At 52.0% G+C, this 20592-nt stretch overlaps 1 protein-coding gene across 22 annotated transcripts in view; it reads left to right on the plus strand.

The window, feature by feature from the left end:
* The window catches only part of DENND1A (DENN domain containing 1A), a 533371-nt gene that overhangs the window by 505062 nt on the left and 7717 nt on the right, over positions 1-20592 (plus strand). For 9 of the 22 annotated variants that reach the window (XM_086325278.1, XM_086325287.1, XM_086325291.1 and 6 more), the window contains one exon: positions 6840-6928. The exons of 1 other annotated variant lie outside the window; for it this stretch is intronic. In XM_086325278.1, coding sequence (XP_086181404.1) covers positions 6840-6928 — 89 coding nt within the window. Of the gene's footprint in view, positions 1-507; positions 565-6839; positions 6929-9090; positions 13554-20592 lie in introns of those variants that run through there. 12 more of the 22 variants (XM_086325286.1, XM_086325292.1, XM_086325282.1 and 9 more) reach the window with 4 other exon arrangements.

Consider the following 20592-nt stretch of genomic DNA (forward strand, 5'->3'; position numbering starts at 1 on the left):
AGGGTGGGGCGGGTCATTCCACCTGCTGGGCAGGCATGAAGCAGGCCTGAGAGCCTTGGGCCATGCAAGGGTCTTCGAGTGAGCACGGGGGGGGAGGTTTGGGAGGGGTCTGGGTAGGGCACAGCAGAGGCCAGGTCTTAGAGGATTTAGAACGCCAGCCCAGGGCCTTGGTGAACTGTCACCCCAGGACAGGAGAGGACAGCAGAGTCTCCAAGCTGGGGGTGGCAAGGTCACACTGCATTTAAGAAAACTCCTCTCGGCCAGAGTGGAGAATGGCTGAGGAGCTCCAGGCGGGGGCCCAGCTGATAATAGTGATCCAGGCCAGAGGTGGAGGAGAGGGCCTCAGACATGGGGTGTGCAGGAGCCGGCAGCCAGCCATGGGAGTGGGAGGCATCAAAGATGGCCCTTGGGCTCAGGCTTGGGTGGCTGGATGCCCGGAGCTGTGTGTGAAAATGCGTCAAACCACCTCTGTGTGTACTGATTCCTTAAGTTTCCACTTTAATGCAGCCACAGAGACTCCGTCCCACTCGCCCGCCGCCTCCCAAGATACAGCGCTCGAGGCCCGTGAGTAGCCAGTGGTTCTGCCCTCTCACCTAACACTGCCTGAGCCGTCTCCCCGCCTGACTAAACCTCGGGGGTCTGAACTCAGCTGCCTTGCCAAGGAAAACCAGGAAGTGGGTTTTTCAGCTTCCCTCTGTGTGGCATGTACCCGGACTTGCATTTCCTGAGCTTCTGTCTCTTTCTTCTGAACCAGTTTGGCAACTTGCAGGTCGGAGCTGTAGGTAGCGGGGCTGCTGTGTGCTGTGTCTGCCATGCGTGCCTGGTTTGAGCGCGTCTCCTAGGTTGAGCCACGTTGCTAGCCAGTGAGCTTTAAAGGCTGCAGCCGCCTCTTCCTCACAAAGGAAACGGAAGTCTGGCAGCAGGGGTCTCGTTGTGCCAGATCTTGGTTTGGAAATGCACTTGATGTGCCTTCCCAGGGGCGGACGCTACGCCCAGAGAATATCGAGCCGGCTCAGATGGAGACCAGTCTCCTCCTCTCCCGGGCCGCACATGGGGCTCCACCTTCCCAAGCAAAGCTCCGAGGGTGGGCAGAAAAGCAGGACGAGATGTGATAAACCCACCAACACCTGGGAATGGGCAGGCAAGGGAGAGGGACCCATCCATGTCTTCTCAAGAGAAACGCCTTGGGAAAATACTGGGCGCGGATCCGGTGTTCAGCATCAGTGAAGTCCTTTTTCTTGTGAGCTAAGGCTTCAGTCATGCTGAGGCCTGATAACTTTAGCAGCTTCCTTTAAAATGGGAAGGAAACTGGCTGGGACCATTGAGTGAGGGCTGTTGACCAAGAGAAGAGTTTCTCTGTTTCTTGTTCAAAGCAGCCACCACTCTTGCAGTCAAGCAAAAGGGGTCTGGTTCCAGCCCAGTGGCCATCATGTTTCCCCACAAACCCGAGTCCCAGCCCCTCCTGCCCTCCCTGCTGTGGTGTCCACATCCATCTTGAAAAGTGTGGCAGCTGAGGGGTGCAGGTGACTGGGCTGAGCTGTGTCTGGCTTTTTTTTTTTTTTAAGAGTTTATTAGAGTGAAGATCTATTTGAATCAGATGGCACCAAACCAGAAGTGGTTAGGAGTGCTCTCAAACTGTGTCTTTTGAATCCTTGTTGCACGTACCTAATGTCGGATGGGTGGCCTTCTCTGCACGGATGTTGGACCATTCTGTGGCACTGTCCTCCTTCCCTTCCCTTCCCTCCCGTGTACGGGAGCTGCAGGGCTGGGGTGGAGGCAGCCATGACACGGAGGTTCCACACGTGACAGAGCCATCCCATACCCCAGTCACACCGTGGTCAGCACAGCTGTCGAGGGGCTGAAATGTTTCTGCTTATTGTCATTGGGTGGGAGGCACAAACAGCAAAGAGAAACTGCTCTGGGGGACAGGAAGCCAACGTCTGGGTCAAGTGTTGTGTGATTTAGTGAGAATTTCAGTGCAGTCAATAGCAACGTGGATCTGGGGAATAGACAGAGCCAGGCTTGATACCCGGATTGTGTGACTCTAGGCAAGTCCTGAAGCTCTCTCTGAGCCTCGCCCCTCTCTCTCTCTAATACACCCTTGTTCATGGAGGTTTTTTGTGAGCATGAGTATAGACGTCATTTGTAAGGCTCCTTGCACAGGGCCTGGGACACAGTAGTGGTTCTTATTCTTCTTAATAGATTTTTCAGTCTTAAAACTTCTAAGGAATGACCCAGTTTCTTAATCATTCACCTAGGATTTTCATAGTCAGCGAATCATTCTTAGTCATATCATCCCAGCTGAGCCTCACAGAATCTCTATGAAGTAGGCATCTCCTCCACCCGTTTTAAATGAGAAAACTGATGCTCAGTAACTTAACCCAAGTCCCTCAACTACACAAAGGGGTCACCAGACTCTAGAACCTATGGTCTTTCATGCATACCAAGTTCCCTGGGCCCTCCATCTCCACAGAGTCCATCTTAGTACAAAGGATGGGGGGAGAACCTTCAGGTGAGAAAAATTTAATCAGTGGTAGCTTGTGTTTCCTATGGAATCGCTACTGCAGTGTTAGGCCCTGGCACAGATGCAGAGGTGAGAAGAAATGACATTTAGTGAGCACCTTTAATGTGCCTCAGACTCTGCTCCTCTGTCCTTACAACAACCCAGAGGAGGCAGATGCGATGTCCCCAGTTGGCAGCTGAAACCACAGAGATAATCAGAGGCCATGCTGGCCTTTGAGCCCAGGCCTGCCTCTGCCCTGCCTCTCCTCACTCCTCACCAAGCAGCCTCTCCCAAGTCAGAGTCATCCAGTGGCTAGCACTAAGAAGTGCCTGGAGGGACCTAGGATCAAAGATGGCAGGGAATCTCTTAGTAGGATCCGGGGCAGGACTGCTCCCCTTGGAAGAACTCAGAAGCTGGAGACAGCTACTTTTGACTCCAGGTTGTGTAGCCAGTGTGAGGACCCGGACAGCCTGGGGGGGTGGGGTGCGGAGGGCTGGAATCCAGCCACATCCACCAGTGACTGAGGACTTGGGAAGGCAAATACTGCCCTGAACACTGAGTAGCAGCTGCTGCCGCCACTGCCCTAGTGTGGGAGGTGACTGGCCTGGCACTCGGGGGTCTAGGATTATGAGACACTGAAGAGGCAGGTGGCCAAACAGAACTGATCCTCCTGGGCCTGGAAGCCAGAGAGGCCGGTCTTAGTTTGAATCACAGTTTGGACACTTCTTCGCTGTGTGACGTGGAGCCATATGCATACCTTCTCTGAGCCTTAGTTTCATCATCTATAAAATGGGTTGCCCTACCTACCTGGTGGGGTTATGAGGTCGTATATTTGTAGTACCTAGCACAGTCCCTGGCAAGAGGTGGACACACGTAGCCCAGTTCTGCCCACCCAAATACCTTCATCCAAAGCAGGGTCACTGTGGGGCTAATGTGGGAGCCCTAGAAGTTCTGTGCTTTCGGGGCCTTGCATTCCCTGGTGCCCCAGGTCTGTTCATTCTGAGTGCCCTCACGCAAGCATTTCCATGGGCACCCCTGCACACTAGGGGTGAACCTGGAAGACGTGGAGTATGAGCCCCGTGGCTTCGAGGGCCTCAGAGATGACGGCCCGCCAAGCTCCCATGTCAGGAGCCTCTGGCCCCTGACCGGGCTTTGCTGGGTCACTTAGCCGCAGGCATTCTCGGCAGAAGTATGGCTGTCAGCCCAGGGCAGTGGGAGCGTGGGGGCCAGCATCCAGCCTTTTTGGAAGGAGCTTTGTAGCCTGGCACCTGTCGCTGGAGTTCAGATGTGACCAGAGGATTTAGATTTTCTTTGTAAAAAGCAGAGAAAGAAAAGAGCAGAAGAAAGCCTTGCCAGTGTCTGTGGACTCAGGGGAGTGGGCTGGGGCGTGCAGGGGAGAGGCAGGCTGTGGTCGGCCGCATGTGAAGCGCTTTATAAGCTCTGTATTTATTATTTCTTGCTCACCATTAAAATCAAATGTACTCGGTGCTTTTGTATTCAATACACATTTAACCCTGCCGACTTAGATTTCTCAGGTTTTAAATCCAGTGGGGAATTGGCTGGTTTCCCAACTTTCCCCTCAAGTCCCCCTTGAACAGAGCTCTAAATCCCTGTTTAGCATTTTCTCCCCAGCGCGGCTGGGACCGGAGTGCTGGTGCGCCAGTCGCGTTGTGTGTTCGCCTGGTTTCTTCCCTCATCCCCAGCCCCCACCCTTCCTAAGCACCCCGGAAAGACGCATCTGATCACTGAAATATGACGGGCCAGTTGTCTGCATCGTCTTGTGATTTGGGCTTAATTAAACCATTTTGTCTGTGTGTGTCTGTGTCTGGTGTGGCTCTAGCTGTACGTCCACGGCCGTGTGTGTATGTGTGTGTGTGTGTGTGTGTGAGAGAGAGAGAGAGAGAGAGAGAGAGAAAGAGAGATCCGTGCGTGGGCCTTCTCCTCCTGTGCGTGCCTCTGCGAGTATTTGCCAGACTGTGGGTCTGTTGGCATCTCCATGCCTCTATGCATGTCTCTGGGTGGTTGTCTGTCCGTGAGTATAATTTTGCGTCTGCTTTGTCCACACCAGTCAGACGTGTGTGTGACTCTGGGTGTGCCTGCAGCCGTGCAGGTGACTGTCTCTGGGTCTGCCGAGCCTTTTTCTCCCTCCCCCGCCTCCGCTGCCGCCCTCCCCCTCCCACCCCTCCCTCTCCCGCTCTGTCTGGTTTATCATCCCTAATGAAGCAGTCTTCTCCATCGATCCTGCTGATTGCCAACCCATTCCTTTTGTTTGTTGGCGCTGAGCCATTCAGCGGCACTCTGACAGCTCAGCTCGTCTAATTAGCTCTGTTGTTCTTTTTCCCCATGTTTCACCACGTTGCAAGTTCAGTTGAAGTTGCCACAAACTTAATCCCCCCATTTCAGCCACAAGTTCACATTCCTAACCCACCTCTATTGTACGAGGAGCAGCTGTGGGCAGGGACAGGCGAACGGGCCTTACTGTCTGACCTTCCTGAAGCCCCCACCCCAGGACCCCGGGGCAAGGCAGCAGTTGCCCCCAACTGCATGCCCTCTTTGTGGTGCAAAGTCAGGTGCAAACCAGGTGATCCTGCTTACCAGCTGCCAGAGGAGGCAGGCTCTGGGCCAGAAACCAGTTCAGGGTTAGCGCGGGTGTGGGGTGGATCCACTCGTGTGCTCAGCAGCCAGTGACTGGACGTCTGTCTGCACCGTGGAAGGCACTGTTCTAATAGCAGTGATAATAACAGCAACATTATTACGCGCTTCTTAGATTCCAAGCAGCAACGTTCATTTCAAAAAACCCAGCTGAGGGGGTCACTAATACAGGCATGGAGCGGAGTGCTAGGCAAGGATGAGACCATCATAAATCCATCTTCTAATTCAGAGATGCCCCCTGTCTTCCGTCTGCTATTGATAAGGTCACAGGGAAGCACGATGAGCTTGTATTGAGCCCCTACTGTGTGCCAGGCCCCATGCCAGCGCTTCGCCTCCATGAGCTCATTGGAGCGTCACAGTAACCCCATAGCAGACAGCAAGTTCAGTGGACTGCACTTGGCTTTTACCACATCTCTGATTTGCCAAACCAGGCTGAGATCAGACTGGCTGTTCCACAGGAAAACCTCTGGTTAGATCAGATGTGAGGAGGCCTGAGGGCCTGATGAAACTCAGTAAAGACTTGTCTCTTACGCAGCCAGCTTCTGTAACCTGTATTCCAGGGCCATCGTGTTGGGTCGCCCAGCAGTGCGGGGTTTGGGGCTGGGGGAGGTTCCAGGAGAGGGCGCAGGGTTTGGAGCGTGCCTGTGCTCTCCTTCTCGGTCTTGTCCACTAACCTCAGCAAGTGTGACGTTGCCTGCAGTGGTCCCTCGTCTGCAGAACAGGAGCAGCCCGCACTGGGCTGCTCGGTCCTTCTTACTGGCAACAAAATTCACAGATAGGCTCTCTCCAGTCCTCCTCTGGCATTGTACAGAGATGGTGGTACCAAATTTAAAGCCAGTTAGTGTTGACTGGCCCAAACGAGCGTTCTTCTAAGGACACCTAGAAATTCTTAGCCTAACTGTCATCACCGGCTCTAGTAGGAAAAGGAAGTGTCTTTTTATACAATCCCTCATCTTAGCCTTCAGAGGCCGTAGGTAGTAAAAAAAACCACCGTGTCTCTGCAGTCTGGCCGTGGACCAGGAGACTATGCCCTTCACCGTCAATACCCCCGGCTCCGGCCCTTTAGCTTGTCTGTGTGGTGAGTGCAGTGGCCACACGGACTGTGTGAGGGTCCAGACCGAGCCTTGCACAGGGCTGCCCAGGGGAGCAGAAGGAGGACTTTAATTGGTGCCCTAATGCTGTTAGTATTTGCTTCTCCACCCTCCCACTTAGAGAGTAAAACAAGCATCCTATAATTCAGCTGTTAAAAAGAACAAAATAGGCATGTGTGCCCTAAACACAAAGTCTGAGTGAAACCTCCTTGTTCTAACAAACTGGTTTCCAGGTTCCAGGAGAAGGCAAGCGGGACTTACTATTAGGGCCTCTTTGTTCCGGGTCATGCCCAGACAGTGTCTCGCTAAGCCCTCAGGGCAGCCCCACAAGGAAGCAGGTGGAACCACCCGCTGGGTGCAAATCAGGACACCCAGCCCTTTAGAAGAGCCTTTCTCCTTTGAGTAGGCCACAGATTCCAGTTCACAGATCGGCCACCACTTCAAAAGTCTCCATCATAAGCACAGCCTTTAAGTCTGTGCTCTGAAAATCCCTTAACGTTTGTTTTAGGGCTGCTTACCTACATCTTGAAAATGTCCTTGAATGGCTTTTCCAACTCAGCCCTTCTCGGGGATTTTCCCCATGCCCATTCTAGGTGCGCCCTCCCCGTCCACACGTCGTTAAAAGACCGAAGAGCAACATCACAGTGGAAGCCCGAAGGACGTCCGTCTCGAGCCCCGACCAGTGAGTACCCCGTCCTCCCCTCCCCTCTGCAGGAGCCCAGGGGGGCCAGTGCTTTGTGGAGCCCACGCGGCAGCCCTGGCCTTTGAAGGGCTTCCCCGGAGCCCTGAGCGGGTGTTTCACAAAGAGGTCAGTCGGGGAGCAGGGCTTGATCTTCAGTGTCGGTTCCGCTGGCAGTTGTCACACCAGCAGGAGGCCCCAGAGGCCAGGATGCCGGGCACCAGGCTGGGTTTTGAGTAGTGACACCCACGGGGTACTCAGACAAGCTCAGAAAGTGGTTCTCGGCTTTTTCTTACGCTAAAAATAGAGGGTCAGCAGGAGAGAGTTAGGAACCCAGTTGAGGAGGCTGCCTATTTAATGAGGGCCAAGACCCATGGAATCTGGTGGGCTACAGTCCTTGGGACTGCAAAGAGTCAGACACGACTGAGCGACTCACACACGCGCCACCTTCCTAGGCCTGGGCTGCTCAAGGGAGGTACACCCAGGGCTATCCTCATCCACCGCCCCCCGCACCAGCACCTCTGCTCAGCTGTGCCATAGCGTTTAGCTCATCATGAGTCTGCTTTTCTAGCTCTCGGGCCCAGAGCTCCTCAGGACAGGTGCTGGGTTTCATGCCCCATAGCAAGCAGAGGACCTGGCTTAGAATCATTCTCTGGGCGGACGTTGGGTAGGTGAGGGGAACGCCAGGGCCAGAGGTGAGCGGTGTGAATGTGAGAGGCTTCCTGGCTTCAGCGCTGTCTGGAGAAGGTAGCACTGCTTCCATCAGAGGATGCTGTCTGCCCTTGGTCCCCAAGGTGCACAGCCCCTGGTCTCTGCCCAGACAACTCAGCAGCTACACGCCGGCTTCCCATGACGCCCTGAAAAGTACATGAATCCACCTCGGGTTTTTGCGAGCCAAAATCATTGCCCCTGGGACCCTGATGTCCCTTGGGTGAAGAGGGCAGTGCTTCTCCTGGCTGCCCTGTTTTCAGAAAATTTCTCAGGAAAGGAAGTTAAGAGAGATGGCAGGTCCTAGCAAGAATAGGAGCCAAAAGAAAGCAGAAATTCTCAGATGCCGGGCTGTGGCCTAGCCTGCCTGTCATCCAGGATTCTCTGGTATATAGTTCAGTATCACGGGAGACTGCGGTGTGGTTACAGAACCAGCCTGCCTAGGAGGCCCTCAAACCTGTGTGTCTGTGTGTCTTGGGAGATGCGTGGTGATGGAGAATTTGGAAGAGGGGACTCCAGAAGTCGGGTGTAGGTTTCACTTGAGCTGTGCACAAAGGGAATGCGGATTGTTTCCCTGCTGTGGATTATGATTGCCCCCTTGTGGAGAGAATGCAGTGTGGCTTCAGAGTGCCTCAGAGCCCAAAGATTTCTCTTTAGGGGGAAGAAGTGCGTCACTTTTCTTTAGAGTCATCTCTTTAAAACTGGACTAAATATTTTATTATCCAGTACATAATATTTATGTACTGGATAGAGGGTCATGGGCCTGGAGATACTGAAAGGCAAATCCAGAATATCCTTGCATTGTACCAGAAACACACCAACACCTGCCAGTCTACCGAAAAGCATTGCCCATTTGTGGCCAAGTTCCCGATTAGAGCTTGGACCTCCCCACCACACGTATTTACGCTGTTGCTTTTCCAGCCCCGTGATAGGAGATTGCTTCGTCAGTGTATGCAAAGAGCCAGTGTCTGGCACCCCCATCATTCTGGTGGTTACCAGAGCTGGGTCGGTACCACTTTGTGTGGGTTTTGTTTTGTTTTATTGCATTATGCCTTGTTCTGGATTTCTTTGGGGGAAACATTTGAGGTTGAAATGAACCGGTGGGAGCAGGGTTGGCTAGTTTAGTGGGCTGGCACACTGGCAGTTATAGAAGACAAATGACAAGTTCTCTGTGATCACGCATAACAGTGCTCCACCGTACAGTGGCCCACCAGGAGATAGGGAGGTACATTTTAGAACATCATTCCAAGAGTTTCTGTTCACTTCTTTTTTTTTTACGGGGTGAGGGAAGGCAGGGCTGTATTCCTGTAGCGCCAGTGACATTTCTGGTGTAACCCGGCTGTTTCCCTGCGTCTCGTCCCATGCTGCCTTCTCCCTGCCCCCACCCCCTGTTGTGCTCCACTTCCAAATGCCATGTCACAACAGCACTTGGATGTGTTTTTCTCAACTGTCATCAGCTCCAGCTGGCAAGACCAACTTCTTGAAACACAGGAAGCATCCAGCGGAAAATATTTTAATAAAACAGACTCCTCATAAAATGTTGTTTTGGGGGGAAGAACCCGCCCCTCCCCAGTCTGTCAGCATTGTGTCGGGAGACACGAGAAGACAAGCCGGCGGGCAGGAGCCACATCCTAATGGGGCTTTGTTGCGGGTGGTTCAGTGCTGGGCACGCGGACTCGGTGCCTGGCCCTTTAATCTGGCCTGGATTCTCTTGAATCACAATCTTTGTCTCCGCTGGGAATACCAGAGTGCATCAGAAACTTGGAGGATTTTTGGCGGCAGAAGGAGACACAGGATCTTTGAAGTGGAGGGCGGGATTCGGTCCTCCTGACTTCTTGCCCCAACTTTCACTTCCAAAAAGCACATTAAATAATTAATTGTGTGGACCACAAGATGGAGCTGATTCAGAATAAGTCGGTCTCCACGGCCTCCTGCGGCAGCGGCATCTGGAATTCATCGAGGCCGCTGGCACTGCCTTAGCACTGCTGGCCACTGCCTTCACTGAAGTCCATTTTTTTGCTTTCCAACTTATGTCCATTCTTGCCTCCATTCATTCCACAAACATCTTCAAAAACCTACCAGGTGTGAGCTTCTTAAGATTTTAAAGGGTGCCCTAAGGGGAATCCCACAGCTAAATTTTATTGACTTGCAATTTCCCAAAGCAAAATGTTTCCTATGTTAAATTTTCTTCCCCAGTGAAAAGTAGGTGTCCTAGCCCCTCAAAACCATTTGATGGCGATTGGAAGACTCCTTTAGGAAGTCTTCTGGGGATAACATTTCCCTCTGTTTTTCGGTTAACATTAGCTCATTAATATTCAGTGATGACTTTTCCAGAAGTATTAGCTACTTACATTATTATTCACAGCAGGACTGATGGTATGCCCCAAGGATCCCCTAGGGTAAGAGTTAGGATTAGGAGGGATTGGACGGAATGGGCCGTGGGTCAGAGGCCAGTTGGCAGCGAGTACAGTGAGCTCCTGATGTGTTCTTGGCCCTCTTAGGCATCCTTCCCACAGAATGGGAACTCAGGCTCGGGAAGGAATGAACCAGGGTTCCAGGCCATCCAGTTAGAAAGCGGCAGGGCCAGGACTCCCGGTGCTGCTCAGCTTCGTTCTCTCGGTTGTACTGTGCTGCCCAAGGGGGTCCATTGTTCTCCTGGCTTTGCCCAGAGAGCTCCATGTCCTGAGGTGTCTTATCCTGCACGCTACCTTCCTCTCTGCTTCCCTGGGGTTGGGAACCAGAGCTGTTCAGTCCTCTTCTAGCTCAGGAGGCAGTGTTCTCTGGTGGCTGAGTGTTTCTATCTGGGGAAGGAAAGAGAAGTAACATATACTGAACATCCCTGAAGATGGTGAAGGGTGGGTAGTGGCTTTCCCATTGAACAGATGGGGAAACTGAGGCTCGGAGAGAGGCTTTCCATAACTTGCCCAAGGTCTGGGGGCTGGAAAATGGAGAGATCATCTTTTCGATGACAGGCCTGGTCCTTTCTTCTGCAGCATCCAGCCCTTTTTGTTAAGAACCTAATTATGACTATGAGGATGATGGCGGCTGCAGTAGGCACACTGAGGTCACAGCTCCCCACCCCATTAAAGGTAGGCTTTTCAACGGGAGCGTGCATGGCTCCCAGGCCCCACCTTATCTTCCCTCCGGCTTGCTAGATATGGGGCAATTTCGCATCCAACCTAAGGCTTAGAAAGAGTCTATAGCAAGCTGTAAAAGGCAGCACTGCTCAGTACTGCCCGCCCCTCAGGACCACACACAGCAAGCAGAGGCCAAAGGAAAGGGATGACCTACTGGTCCCCAGGTGCCTCTCTTTCATTCGCGAAATTTCATTCTGCTGTGAGAGTTGGGAGGGAGACAGTTAGGAGCAGTCCCCACCTTTTCTTAAATCTGCATAATCACCTGGAAGGATAGGGCTGTCTTCTGAGTCCTAATGGTGACAGAGCTTGTGCTCATTGTAGATCTGAGGTGTGCCCAGTCCTGCCAGCCGCAGAGACTGAGCTCCTTCAGTGCATACCTTGTCCGCTAAAGGTGACACAGAGCACCCTCCAGCCACCTGAGTCTTGACCCGCTGTAGGCTGGTTATTTGGAGTTCGAAATAAGTAAGTGAGAATAGTCTGTGTTCAGCCACCAGGGGCCTGTAAGCCATTGCCCTGTCATTTCTCTGGCCAGATCCATGTAAAAAAACTGCTCTTTACCAGTAATTTTCTTTGTTTGTAAAAATAACCCAGTAGCCTTACAGGTGAGCTGGAAGTTAAGGAAAAGAGACAAGTTCATTCTGAATCCCACTACTTCAGTTCCACCACTTACTAGCATTTCTGCACATTTTCTAGATGTATCTTGCAGAGCTGCCAGCCTCCTTGCAATATCCCATTGTACACTGGACTTCCAGGAAAGTCTGTCCTTAGCCACGCTTACAGGCCGCTATCCCCATGTCCTTGCTAGCCCCGTGGTGACCATGGAATGGAAGATCCCACTGTGTGTATCTATGTGGTCTGCCTGACCACACCCCTTATATGGGATTTGTAAACTGTTCCAGTTTTTCACAAATGTGAAAAATGCCAAAGTGAATGTCCTTGTCCTCCAAGTTTTTATATCATTATAAGAACAACTACCATTAACTGAATACGGCATGCTAAGCATTTTACATACATTGTTTCATTAAATCCTCATGGAAATCTGGGGGCAGGGGTAGGTGTCATTAGCTCTGTTGTATAGAAGCAGTAGCTGTGACTCCAAGAAGTGCTGGCTGCACTTGGTCACAAAGCTAGGTAGTGGCAGAGCTGTCCGTAACACCAAAGACCAACCCTTAACCAGTCTTTTTTTTTTTTTAAGATATTTTGACGTGGACCATTTTTTAAGTCTTTACTGAATTTGTTACTACTGCTTCTTATTTTGCTTTGATTTTTGGCCTCAAGGCATGTGAGATTCAAGGCACATGGAATCTTAGCTCCCCCACCAGGGATGGAACCCACACCCCCAAGTCTCCACCACTGGACTGCCAGGAACGTCTGTCCTTAACCAGTCTTTTAGACAGATTTCTGTTCTGTGTTGCTAAATAACTTTCTGAAAGAATCACACCACTTTACACTCCCATCAGAACTGTGGAATCCCCGGGAATCTGGGTCCAGAGACCCATCGGGACACGCGGCTGGCCTTAGAGATCCTTCTGGACGAGGAGTACTTCTGCAGGTGGTGCTGGCTGGGCAGGCAGTGTGTGCACCAAACGGCCAGCCCCCACTGCTCAGGAATTGGAGAGTCTGCTCATCTGAATGGCACTGCATGACCCCAGTACCCAAAGCCCCCGAAGATTAAAGTAAGATCAGAAGAAGCTGCCAGAAGCATTTAGTGAGAGCTCTGCCCAAAGACCAGGTCTCAGGACACTTTGCAGTCGTATCTCTTCAGGCTGGTTGCACACATGCTCTGGCAGGAGATGACGTCTGCTTCACCCCCACTTCCCCTGCCCCCATGCTGAGTCTCCTTGGGCTCAGCACGGCCTCTGGCTCAGGATCACAACCGGAGCCCCTCTGCCTCCTGCCCAGACCCAGAGCTGCCCAAGAGTGAGGGCCTGGTGTACATGCCTGGCTTGGCATCCGCAGACTTGGGCAGCATCCTGGCCCACCAGCTGCCAGTCCGAGACATTGCACAACTCTCTTTGCTGTCTTTTTTTTTTTTTTTTTTTTGCAATACCTGTTAACATCCCGAAGAACACAATCTGGGAAGCTGCCCATAGGAGCCACACAAGCATCCTCAGTTAGCAGCCGTGACTGCTGCAGCCTGCCTCCTCCTAAGCCCACAACACCCAGGACTTCCCCTGACGAAGCCATGACCTACCATGTCGTGTATCACCGCATGCCACACGCACACTCACACACCCCCATAGTCTGTAAGTAGGGCAGGGCTGTGTGACCATCAGCTTTGACTCTTCAACTTCAAGACCAGAGCCTGGCCCAGCTCTGTTCAGGGATATTTACTGAATGAGTGAACGGAGGAATCCCCGCGGGCAGCTTACAGCCCAGCGTCCTGGAGATGAGGGCTGGTGTCAGTTAAAAACCACAGATGTGTAAAGAGCACCTGCTATGAGCCAGGCGTGATTAGGAGGCTTAGCAGCACCTGCCTGGCCTGGCCCTCTAAGAGCTAGAAGCTGCAATCAGCCCCGGGAGCAATCTCCAGGGTGCCAGCTGGGCCCTAGGACCCAGGGGGTAGGGGCAGCTTCCTGGGCACTACGGCCTGGCAAGCCGCCAGGAGATCAAGCAGGTGGGTGCAGACTCAATTAGCGAGGCAAGAGGCTTCTGACCCGACTTGGCCCCTGCCCGCTCTCCACCGGTGAGTTTTAGGCCCCAGAGACAAAGCCAAGACAGAAGCCAGGCATGACGCCTGAGCCCAGACTAGAAAAGCAGGAGCTGCCGCAGGGCCCCCAGCATACACAGCAGCCCAGGAAGACACAGGAACCCCTCATGTCGACCACTTCCACCTACCACCCGGAAGGAGGGACTCTCCCAGGAGTGGTCACAGTAGGGGATTAGATGCAACTGAAAAGCCAAGCCTTTATGATGCCTTCAGACACAGCACCCCCTCCTCAAGATGTCACTGAGCTCAGTCTCCTCTGAAAGGCTCTGCCACACCAACAAGCACCGTCCCCAGTCCAAATTCCATGTCACCATTTCCCAAGCACCTGTTCTGGGCCCAGTACTTTGACATGTGTCATCTTAGTTAGCCTCCCCTACTCCCCCAAAGCCTTCACAGTGACGGCATTGTCAGCCCACCCAGCCACGGGGGAACCAAGACTCTGTCAGGGGGAATGACCTGCCCTGGCTCCAGCACGTATACCCAGGCCCACTGGGTCCCACATCCACATCCACTGCTTCCACACCAGACACCTTCCCACAACTGCTGCCTCAGTCCCTAGAAAAGACTTGCGCTCTTGGCAGGCAGAGACTGTCCTCAGGATGAGGGATGGGTGTTTCTCAGCATCTACATAATTTCTCTTCCGGGTAAGGAGAGCGCCCCCAAGGTGTCCCCTTCCCCGTCTTCCCTCCAGCAGAGAACATGAAGGGTGGGAGAGTGGAGCCAGGCCTTTCCGCCTGCGTGAGTGTCCACCCGGCACCAGGGAAGGTCTCCTCAGCCTGCTGGATGTGGGTGTGGACATGGGGAGTACACACTAGTGATCTTTGTGGGAGGAAGGCAGATAGACAGACACAGGTTGATGAATAAGTGGACAATTAGCAAGATACTAAAGAAAGGTAAAAGGCACAACTAACCCAGGAGATGGAGATGAGGGCAGTGGAGCCAGTAAGTGCCCCGTGCCGGCTCCCCAGGCCACCACCGCCCCACCCCGACCTCACACCACCTGGTCCCTGCCAACCCCACCTGCCACCCTCAAGCCCCCGTGCCCACTCCTCCACAGAGACACCTCCAGGCCACTGTACAGCCTCTGTTGGACTCATGATTAAAGCCCAGCCCCCATGTCACCTCCCAGGTGGCGCCTTGTCCAGGGGCCCCTGAGCTGGGCACACGCACCACTGCACTCTGGCAGGGCAAGTCCCCAACAGGAAGGAAAGGCCCTGGCCTCACACTCACCATCCACCCTCGACCAGTCCACGGAACAGGAAGACACCTTCTCATCACAGCAGCGAGTCTCTCATCGCTGTTCTTAAGTGGATATTCACCTACCACTGAGAACAAAGACCGCGTGTCCAGCAGGTTCCCATATCTGTCTTTATTTCTTCTTCCTGTTTAGCAGTCCTAGCCTTGCCCCAGGCACACGGAATAGCTCCAGTGGATGTTCCAGAGCTTCCCTTATGGGTCCTCCACCACACTCGTCCCTTCCATAGAAGAGACTTGCTTCAGAGCCTTTTTCTCTGTTTTTAACCCACGCCTGTGCTAAGGTGCCCTCCAGAGTATCAGCCCTGTGTGGCAGTGCTGGCAAGGAGGCATGTCAGCGCCTCCAGGTAGGGGAGCTCTCAGGTGACTCTGATGTGCTGAGACGTGCCCAGCTGGGGACCAGCAACCTTGACTGGGGAGATCTTTGAAGGCAGGACCACCCTATTCGTCCTTGAACACCCAGGGGAGACTCTGAACAGGGTGGAGAGGTGCAAAATCTGTTTGTGGACAGGTGAGCGTAGCATCTGGGCAGGAGCTGAGCGTGCACTGGGCACCGTGTGAAGCCCTTCACGAGTGTCCTCAGCTCTTGTGATAAGACTAACAAGAGGGCTGTAGAATCTCCATTTTGCAGATAAGAAACTGAGGTTCAGGGAGGTACAATGACTGTCCCGAGGTCGGTCTGGCTAGCACTTTGGGGGAGGGTGGACAGACAGGCCTTGTCTTGGGGCCTGTCCCTGCCCAGCGGCCCAACAGGAGCCTTGTAATCAGTGGATGCCAGAGCGGCGTCCAGTAAAGTAAAGATCCTTTGTGCTGGAATGAAATGATCCTTTAAAACATGATCACCAGCTCCCCTCATTCGTTACCTCTGGAGACCAAGTCCTTGCTGATTTTTTCCCCTTCTTTATCTCAAGTATATTTAAATGTCAATTAAATTTGAAATATCTACATTTGTCAGCATTTCATTGTGGGCCAGCGTGACGTGCTGCTGATTTGTCCACGCGATGTGACACATGAAAAAAACTCTCGAGATGCAGATCTTCCTCATTAAAAACTAAGCCCGTGCGATCCCGGCACGGCAGAGAGCCACAGAGCACGTCCCCGCTTCCTGACGCCGTGTCTCTGACATGGTATTTAAAAAGGAACAGCCGCGCCTGTCACCACTGTCACATGCGCGTGCTAGCCAGCGACACGTTACACCAAACATTAGAGAGGGTTCGGGGAGTCATCTGCATGGGAACTCCGTGCCGAGATGAGGTGGGCAGAGGCGGGAGCAGCCGTGGGAGACACTGGGCTCTGAATGTGATGGACAGCGGGCCTTTCTTTCTCGCCAAGACCCCGGCAGCCCTCACTGGGTAGCCAAGTTTGCCATGACCTGCCTTTTCACAGACAGCTCTTTGTGTGTAATAAAATCCAGGCAAGTGGTGGGTGGCAGACTGCAGGGTAGTAGCTGAATTGGGTTAATGAGGGAAGAGGTATGCTTTTTTTTTTTCATATTCTGCCTTAAGCTAATAAAAAATTTAAACCTGGACATATTCGACGGTTTATCCTTTATCTCTGACAAATATCTGACTGTATGTTTCATGGGCAAACATGAGCAGCTGAATTTAAATAAGTTTATTTTGAAATCTCACCTTTTATCAAAAGTGGAAGGAGAAACACACAACCCCTTATTTCATTGTTTCAGATCCACAGAACTAAAGAGGCAGGATCACAAAGTGGTTTAGAGTCAGGCGGATCCAAATTCCATGCTCTGCCCTTAGCTGCTGTGTGACACTGGGCAAGTGACTCTGCCTCTCTGAGCCTTGGCTGCTTTATCTGCAGAATAAGGATGATGTGATGAGTAATTAATCAGAAACCGTACGGACAGCATTTAGCCCAACACTTGTAAATACTGCTAGTGTCAGCATCGTCATCCATGTGGCCCAAAGCCTGGACCTGAAGAAACTCTCATCAAACCACATGGCAGAGTTCTTGTCTGGGTATTTCCATCACTCTTGAGAGACAGATAGTGTGTCCAGGAGACACCCTGGACCTCATGTTGAAGCCCTGCCCGACCAGCCTGGCCTGGTCAAAAGAGCCAGCTGGAGAGGAAAATGTTGAGCTGGACAGTGAGGCTCCCTCTCCCCCACCTCGCCCCCAAGCACCTGTGATCTGCCCGCGGGAGTCACTGGATTCTGACAATGATGGGAAGTGCAGCAGCCTGACAACAAAACCAAGGTAGAGTCCAGCACAAAGGCTCTTGGCTCTCATATGAATCCAGATATTGCTGGCAGCTTTAGTGGCATCCAGCTAATGTGCCAAGCTGTGCTCTCTGCTTGCTTGTCAAAGCCAGAGGAGGGGACTGTGCTTGGACAGGTTCTGGAATGCATTCAAGATGGATTTGAGCGTCACCAAAGCCTCATTCAGTTTGACTCAAGCAGAGATACGAGGCCCACATGTACACAGTCTTCCACCAGCCCAGAGGACTGGAAGGAGAGGGCTCTGAACTGGAGTCCCTGCTCATCACCTCCCGGTTGGGTGGCCTGATCACACCTTTCTTCTTCACCATGACCCCCAGTGCTCATCTAGCACTGGGTCTTCTCAGTCGGCACTCAGGCTGTGCTTTTCGATTGGGTGCATGGGTAACTGGACAAGACAGGTGGATGAATGGACTTATGACAGTCTTGTCCTCTCTAAAATCTGTGCAGTGACACCTTCCTGCTAGGGGGTGGGGGCAGGGTGGTAGAAATAACCTATGTAAAGACACTGGCACAGTACCTCCTTGTGGATACTATTGTAAGCATTTTTCTGAGATTCCCACCTGCCCCCGTATATATAACACTTTCATCCATAAACGTGGTCCTATTCATTCTTAAATTAATATTCTTTTTCATATTCTTTCCCATTATGGTTTATTGTAAGATATTAGAGTTTCCTGTGCTCTACAGTAGGACCTTGATATTTATGTATTTTATATATAGTAGTTTGTATCTGCTATTTCCAAACTCCTAATTTATCACCCACCTTCCCCTTTGGTAACCGTAAGTTTTTCTTTGTCTGTGAGTCTGTTTCTGTTTTGTAAATAAGTTCATTTAAATCACATTTTAGATTCCACATAAAAATGATGTCCTATGATATTCGTCTTTTTCTGTCTTATTTCACTTAGTACAGCAATCTGTAGGTCCAATCCATGTTGCTGCAAATGGCATTATTTCATCCCTTCTTATGGCTGAGTAATATTCCATTGTGTATGCATGTCCCACATCTTCTTTATCCGTCCATTTATCGATGGGCATTTAGGTTGCTTCCATGTCTCGGCTATTGTGCATAGTGCTGCTATGAATATTGGGTGCGTGTATGCCTTCAAATTAGAGTTTTCTCTGGATGTATGCCCAGGAGTGGGATTGTAGGATCACATGGCAACTCTATTTTTAGTTTTTTAAGGCACCTCCATACGACTCTCCATAGTAGCTATACCAATTTACATTCCCACCAACAGTGTCGGAGGGTTCCCTTTTCTCCACATCAGAGAGGGGACCTTCCTACACTGCATCCTCAAGCTGAGCAAAGGATCATGTGCCTGGTGGGTGTCCAGAAAGAGGGATAAAATGGGCGCGTGCGAGGCCTCGTCTCCCCAGCACGCTGGCTTCTGCTCAGTCCCTCAGCAGACTTCCTCTGCCCTAACACTGTGCCAGGGGTGTGGGGATAGAGAGAATGCACCAGGCTGCTGCCCTTGAGGACCTCATCACAAACAGAACTGCAAGAGGTTCAGCTCTATTGATGATTCTGGAGGAGGGCATGGCAACCCACTCTAGTATTCTTGCCTGGAGACTCCCCACGGACAGAGGAGCCTGGCAGGCTACAGTCCATGGGGTCGCAAAGAGTCAGACACAGCTGAGCAACTAAACACAGCACACACAGCTGTACTGATGAAGCGCTAAACCACTCAGCCCAAGGAGAAGCCCACTCCATCTAGGGAGAAAATTCCACTGGGAGCTCCAGGAAGGCATCTAGGAGAGCGGTTTGAGCTGAGTGTTGCAGGCCAGGGCAGTCAGTGCAGCAGGCAAAGGCAAAGGCAGGTGGCGGGGGCAGCAGGAAAGCAGCACAGAGATGGGCTTGCTAGGCACAAAGCAGCGCCCGCCCTGCTCAGAGCCTCCCGCCTGCCCAGCACCTTCCACGAGCTCTCTGAATGCAGCCTAAGGCAGAGTGCCTGCCCCGCTGCGCCCCACCCCACTCGGGACAACAGTCCAGTGCTGGCAAGTAAGAAGGGGTCCTCCTAACCTTTAGACAGATGAATAAGTCATTCCAGACACATCTGAACATCAGTACTGCTGATGCTTTAGACACTGCATGACCAGCTGAGGTGAAATCACCATCAAGAGATTGGCAAGGCCAGGACTGTGATTCAGAGCAAGATTCCAGGCGCCATGTGGAAAGTGGCCCTTCTGCTGAGCTGTATTTTATGTCCCAGTCTGGCCCCTGTGCTGGCCAGGGCACATTCCTGCGGGTCAGACCTTCCTGCCCTCTCTCCTGAGCAGAGACAAATGCACGTTCTAGGCCATGCTGCCACCAGTCCTGGTGGGCTGACATGCATCTTGTCCCTGACACCCGGGAAGGCGGCCTGGGAATGGAGAGGAGAGTGGTGACCTCCCTGTGCAGCCCTGGGCAAGTGAATTCCCCTCTCTGAGCCTCAACCTCCCCTTCAGTACGAGGACAAAACTCTCTGCCTGGCTAACTTTCAGGGACAGTGCAAGGCAATGAAGGGTCAAGTGTGATCGTGCTGGGCCCTCAGCCCTGGGCGCCAGCTTTGATTCCACATTTGAAAGAACAAGATATCCTTGGGTAACAACTGTCTTAGCACCGGGGATGGTGGGTCACAGCCCACTTGCCCAGTCCCCCCAGGGACAGCTGCTGTCTCTCACTTACCCTCCAGCCCTGGTACCCATGCACTTTTTTGGACATGTTTCCTCTTCCTGAAATGAAGTCAGAAGGGAATTGCATCATATGAGGCAAAGAAAGGAGACTGCTCTGGCTGGGGTCTGGGGAGAGAGGAGACAGTCCCGATCAGGTATCCCTGTGTCTCCTGTGTTTGAGGTACCTCTCCAAATTTCACCAGTGCCCAGGAGACCCTCGGTGTGCATCCAGCCCTCTGCACTGGGTAGAGGCGTGGGCTGCCGGCTCCCCAGTTGTATGTTGGGGCAGCAGCCGTGGGGCCAGGATTTGAACCAAGAGCTGTGGGGTCCAGCCTCTCTCTCCTGAGCACACGCCTCTCACGCGCCCTGGTCAGTGTATAATTCATAGGAGCCGGCGTGGGCTGTGTATGTGTTTGTGTTTATAGAGGTAGAGCTCACAGGTGGCTGACAAGGGAGATGTATTTTTTATAACAATGAATATTTAATTTCCACATCACAGATGAAAAAGACTCTCTGAAGAGGCATCTGAGGGAGACTCCAGAGAGCGGCCGCTAATCAGAAAAGGGCCTTCTTGCGAGTGCTCTTCCACGTGGCTCACTTTCTTCTTTAACTTTTTCATTTTTTATTTTTTCCTGATTATTGAAGTAGATATGCACATTGGAGAAAATGTAGAAGACACGAAAATAAAAAATGGGAGAAGGGAAAAAAAAATTACCCAAAATCCCCTAGCTTTTGTTGACATTTAGACACCTGCCTTTCCAGTCTTTTTTCTATGCATTTTTCCATTAGCAAATGAGACAGAAGGTTTTTATAAACATAGTTTAATGAGAAGATAATACTCAGCCAACTGTACCATAATTCACTTCACCAGATTCCTACTGCAGAAATTTAGATTGTCTCGTATTTTATAAACAGAGTGGTAATGGACATCTTTGTGCATAATCTGTTGCTACAGTTTGGGGTATC

This window comes from Bos grunniens, chromosome 11 (genome assembly GCF_055505025.1).
Source record: "Bos grunniens cultivar Pamir isolate PY7600 chromosome 11, Bosgru_T2T1.0, whole genome shotgun sequence".
Lineage (NCBI taxonomy): Eukaryota > Metazoa > Chordata > Mammalia > Artiodactyla > Bovidae > Bos > Bos grunniens.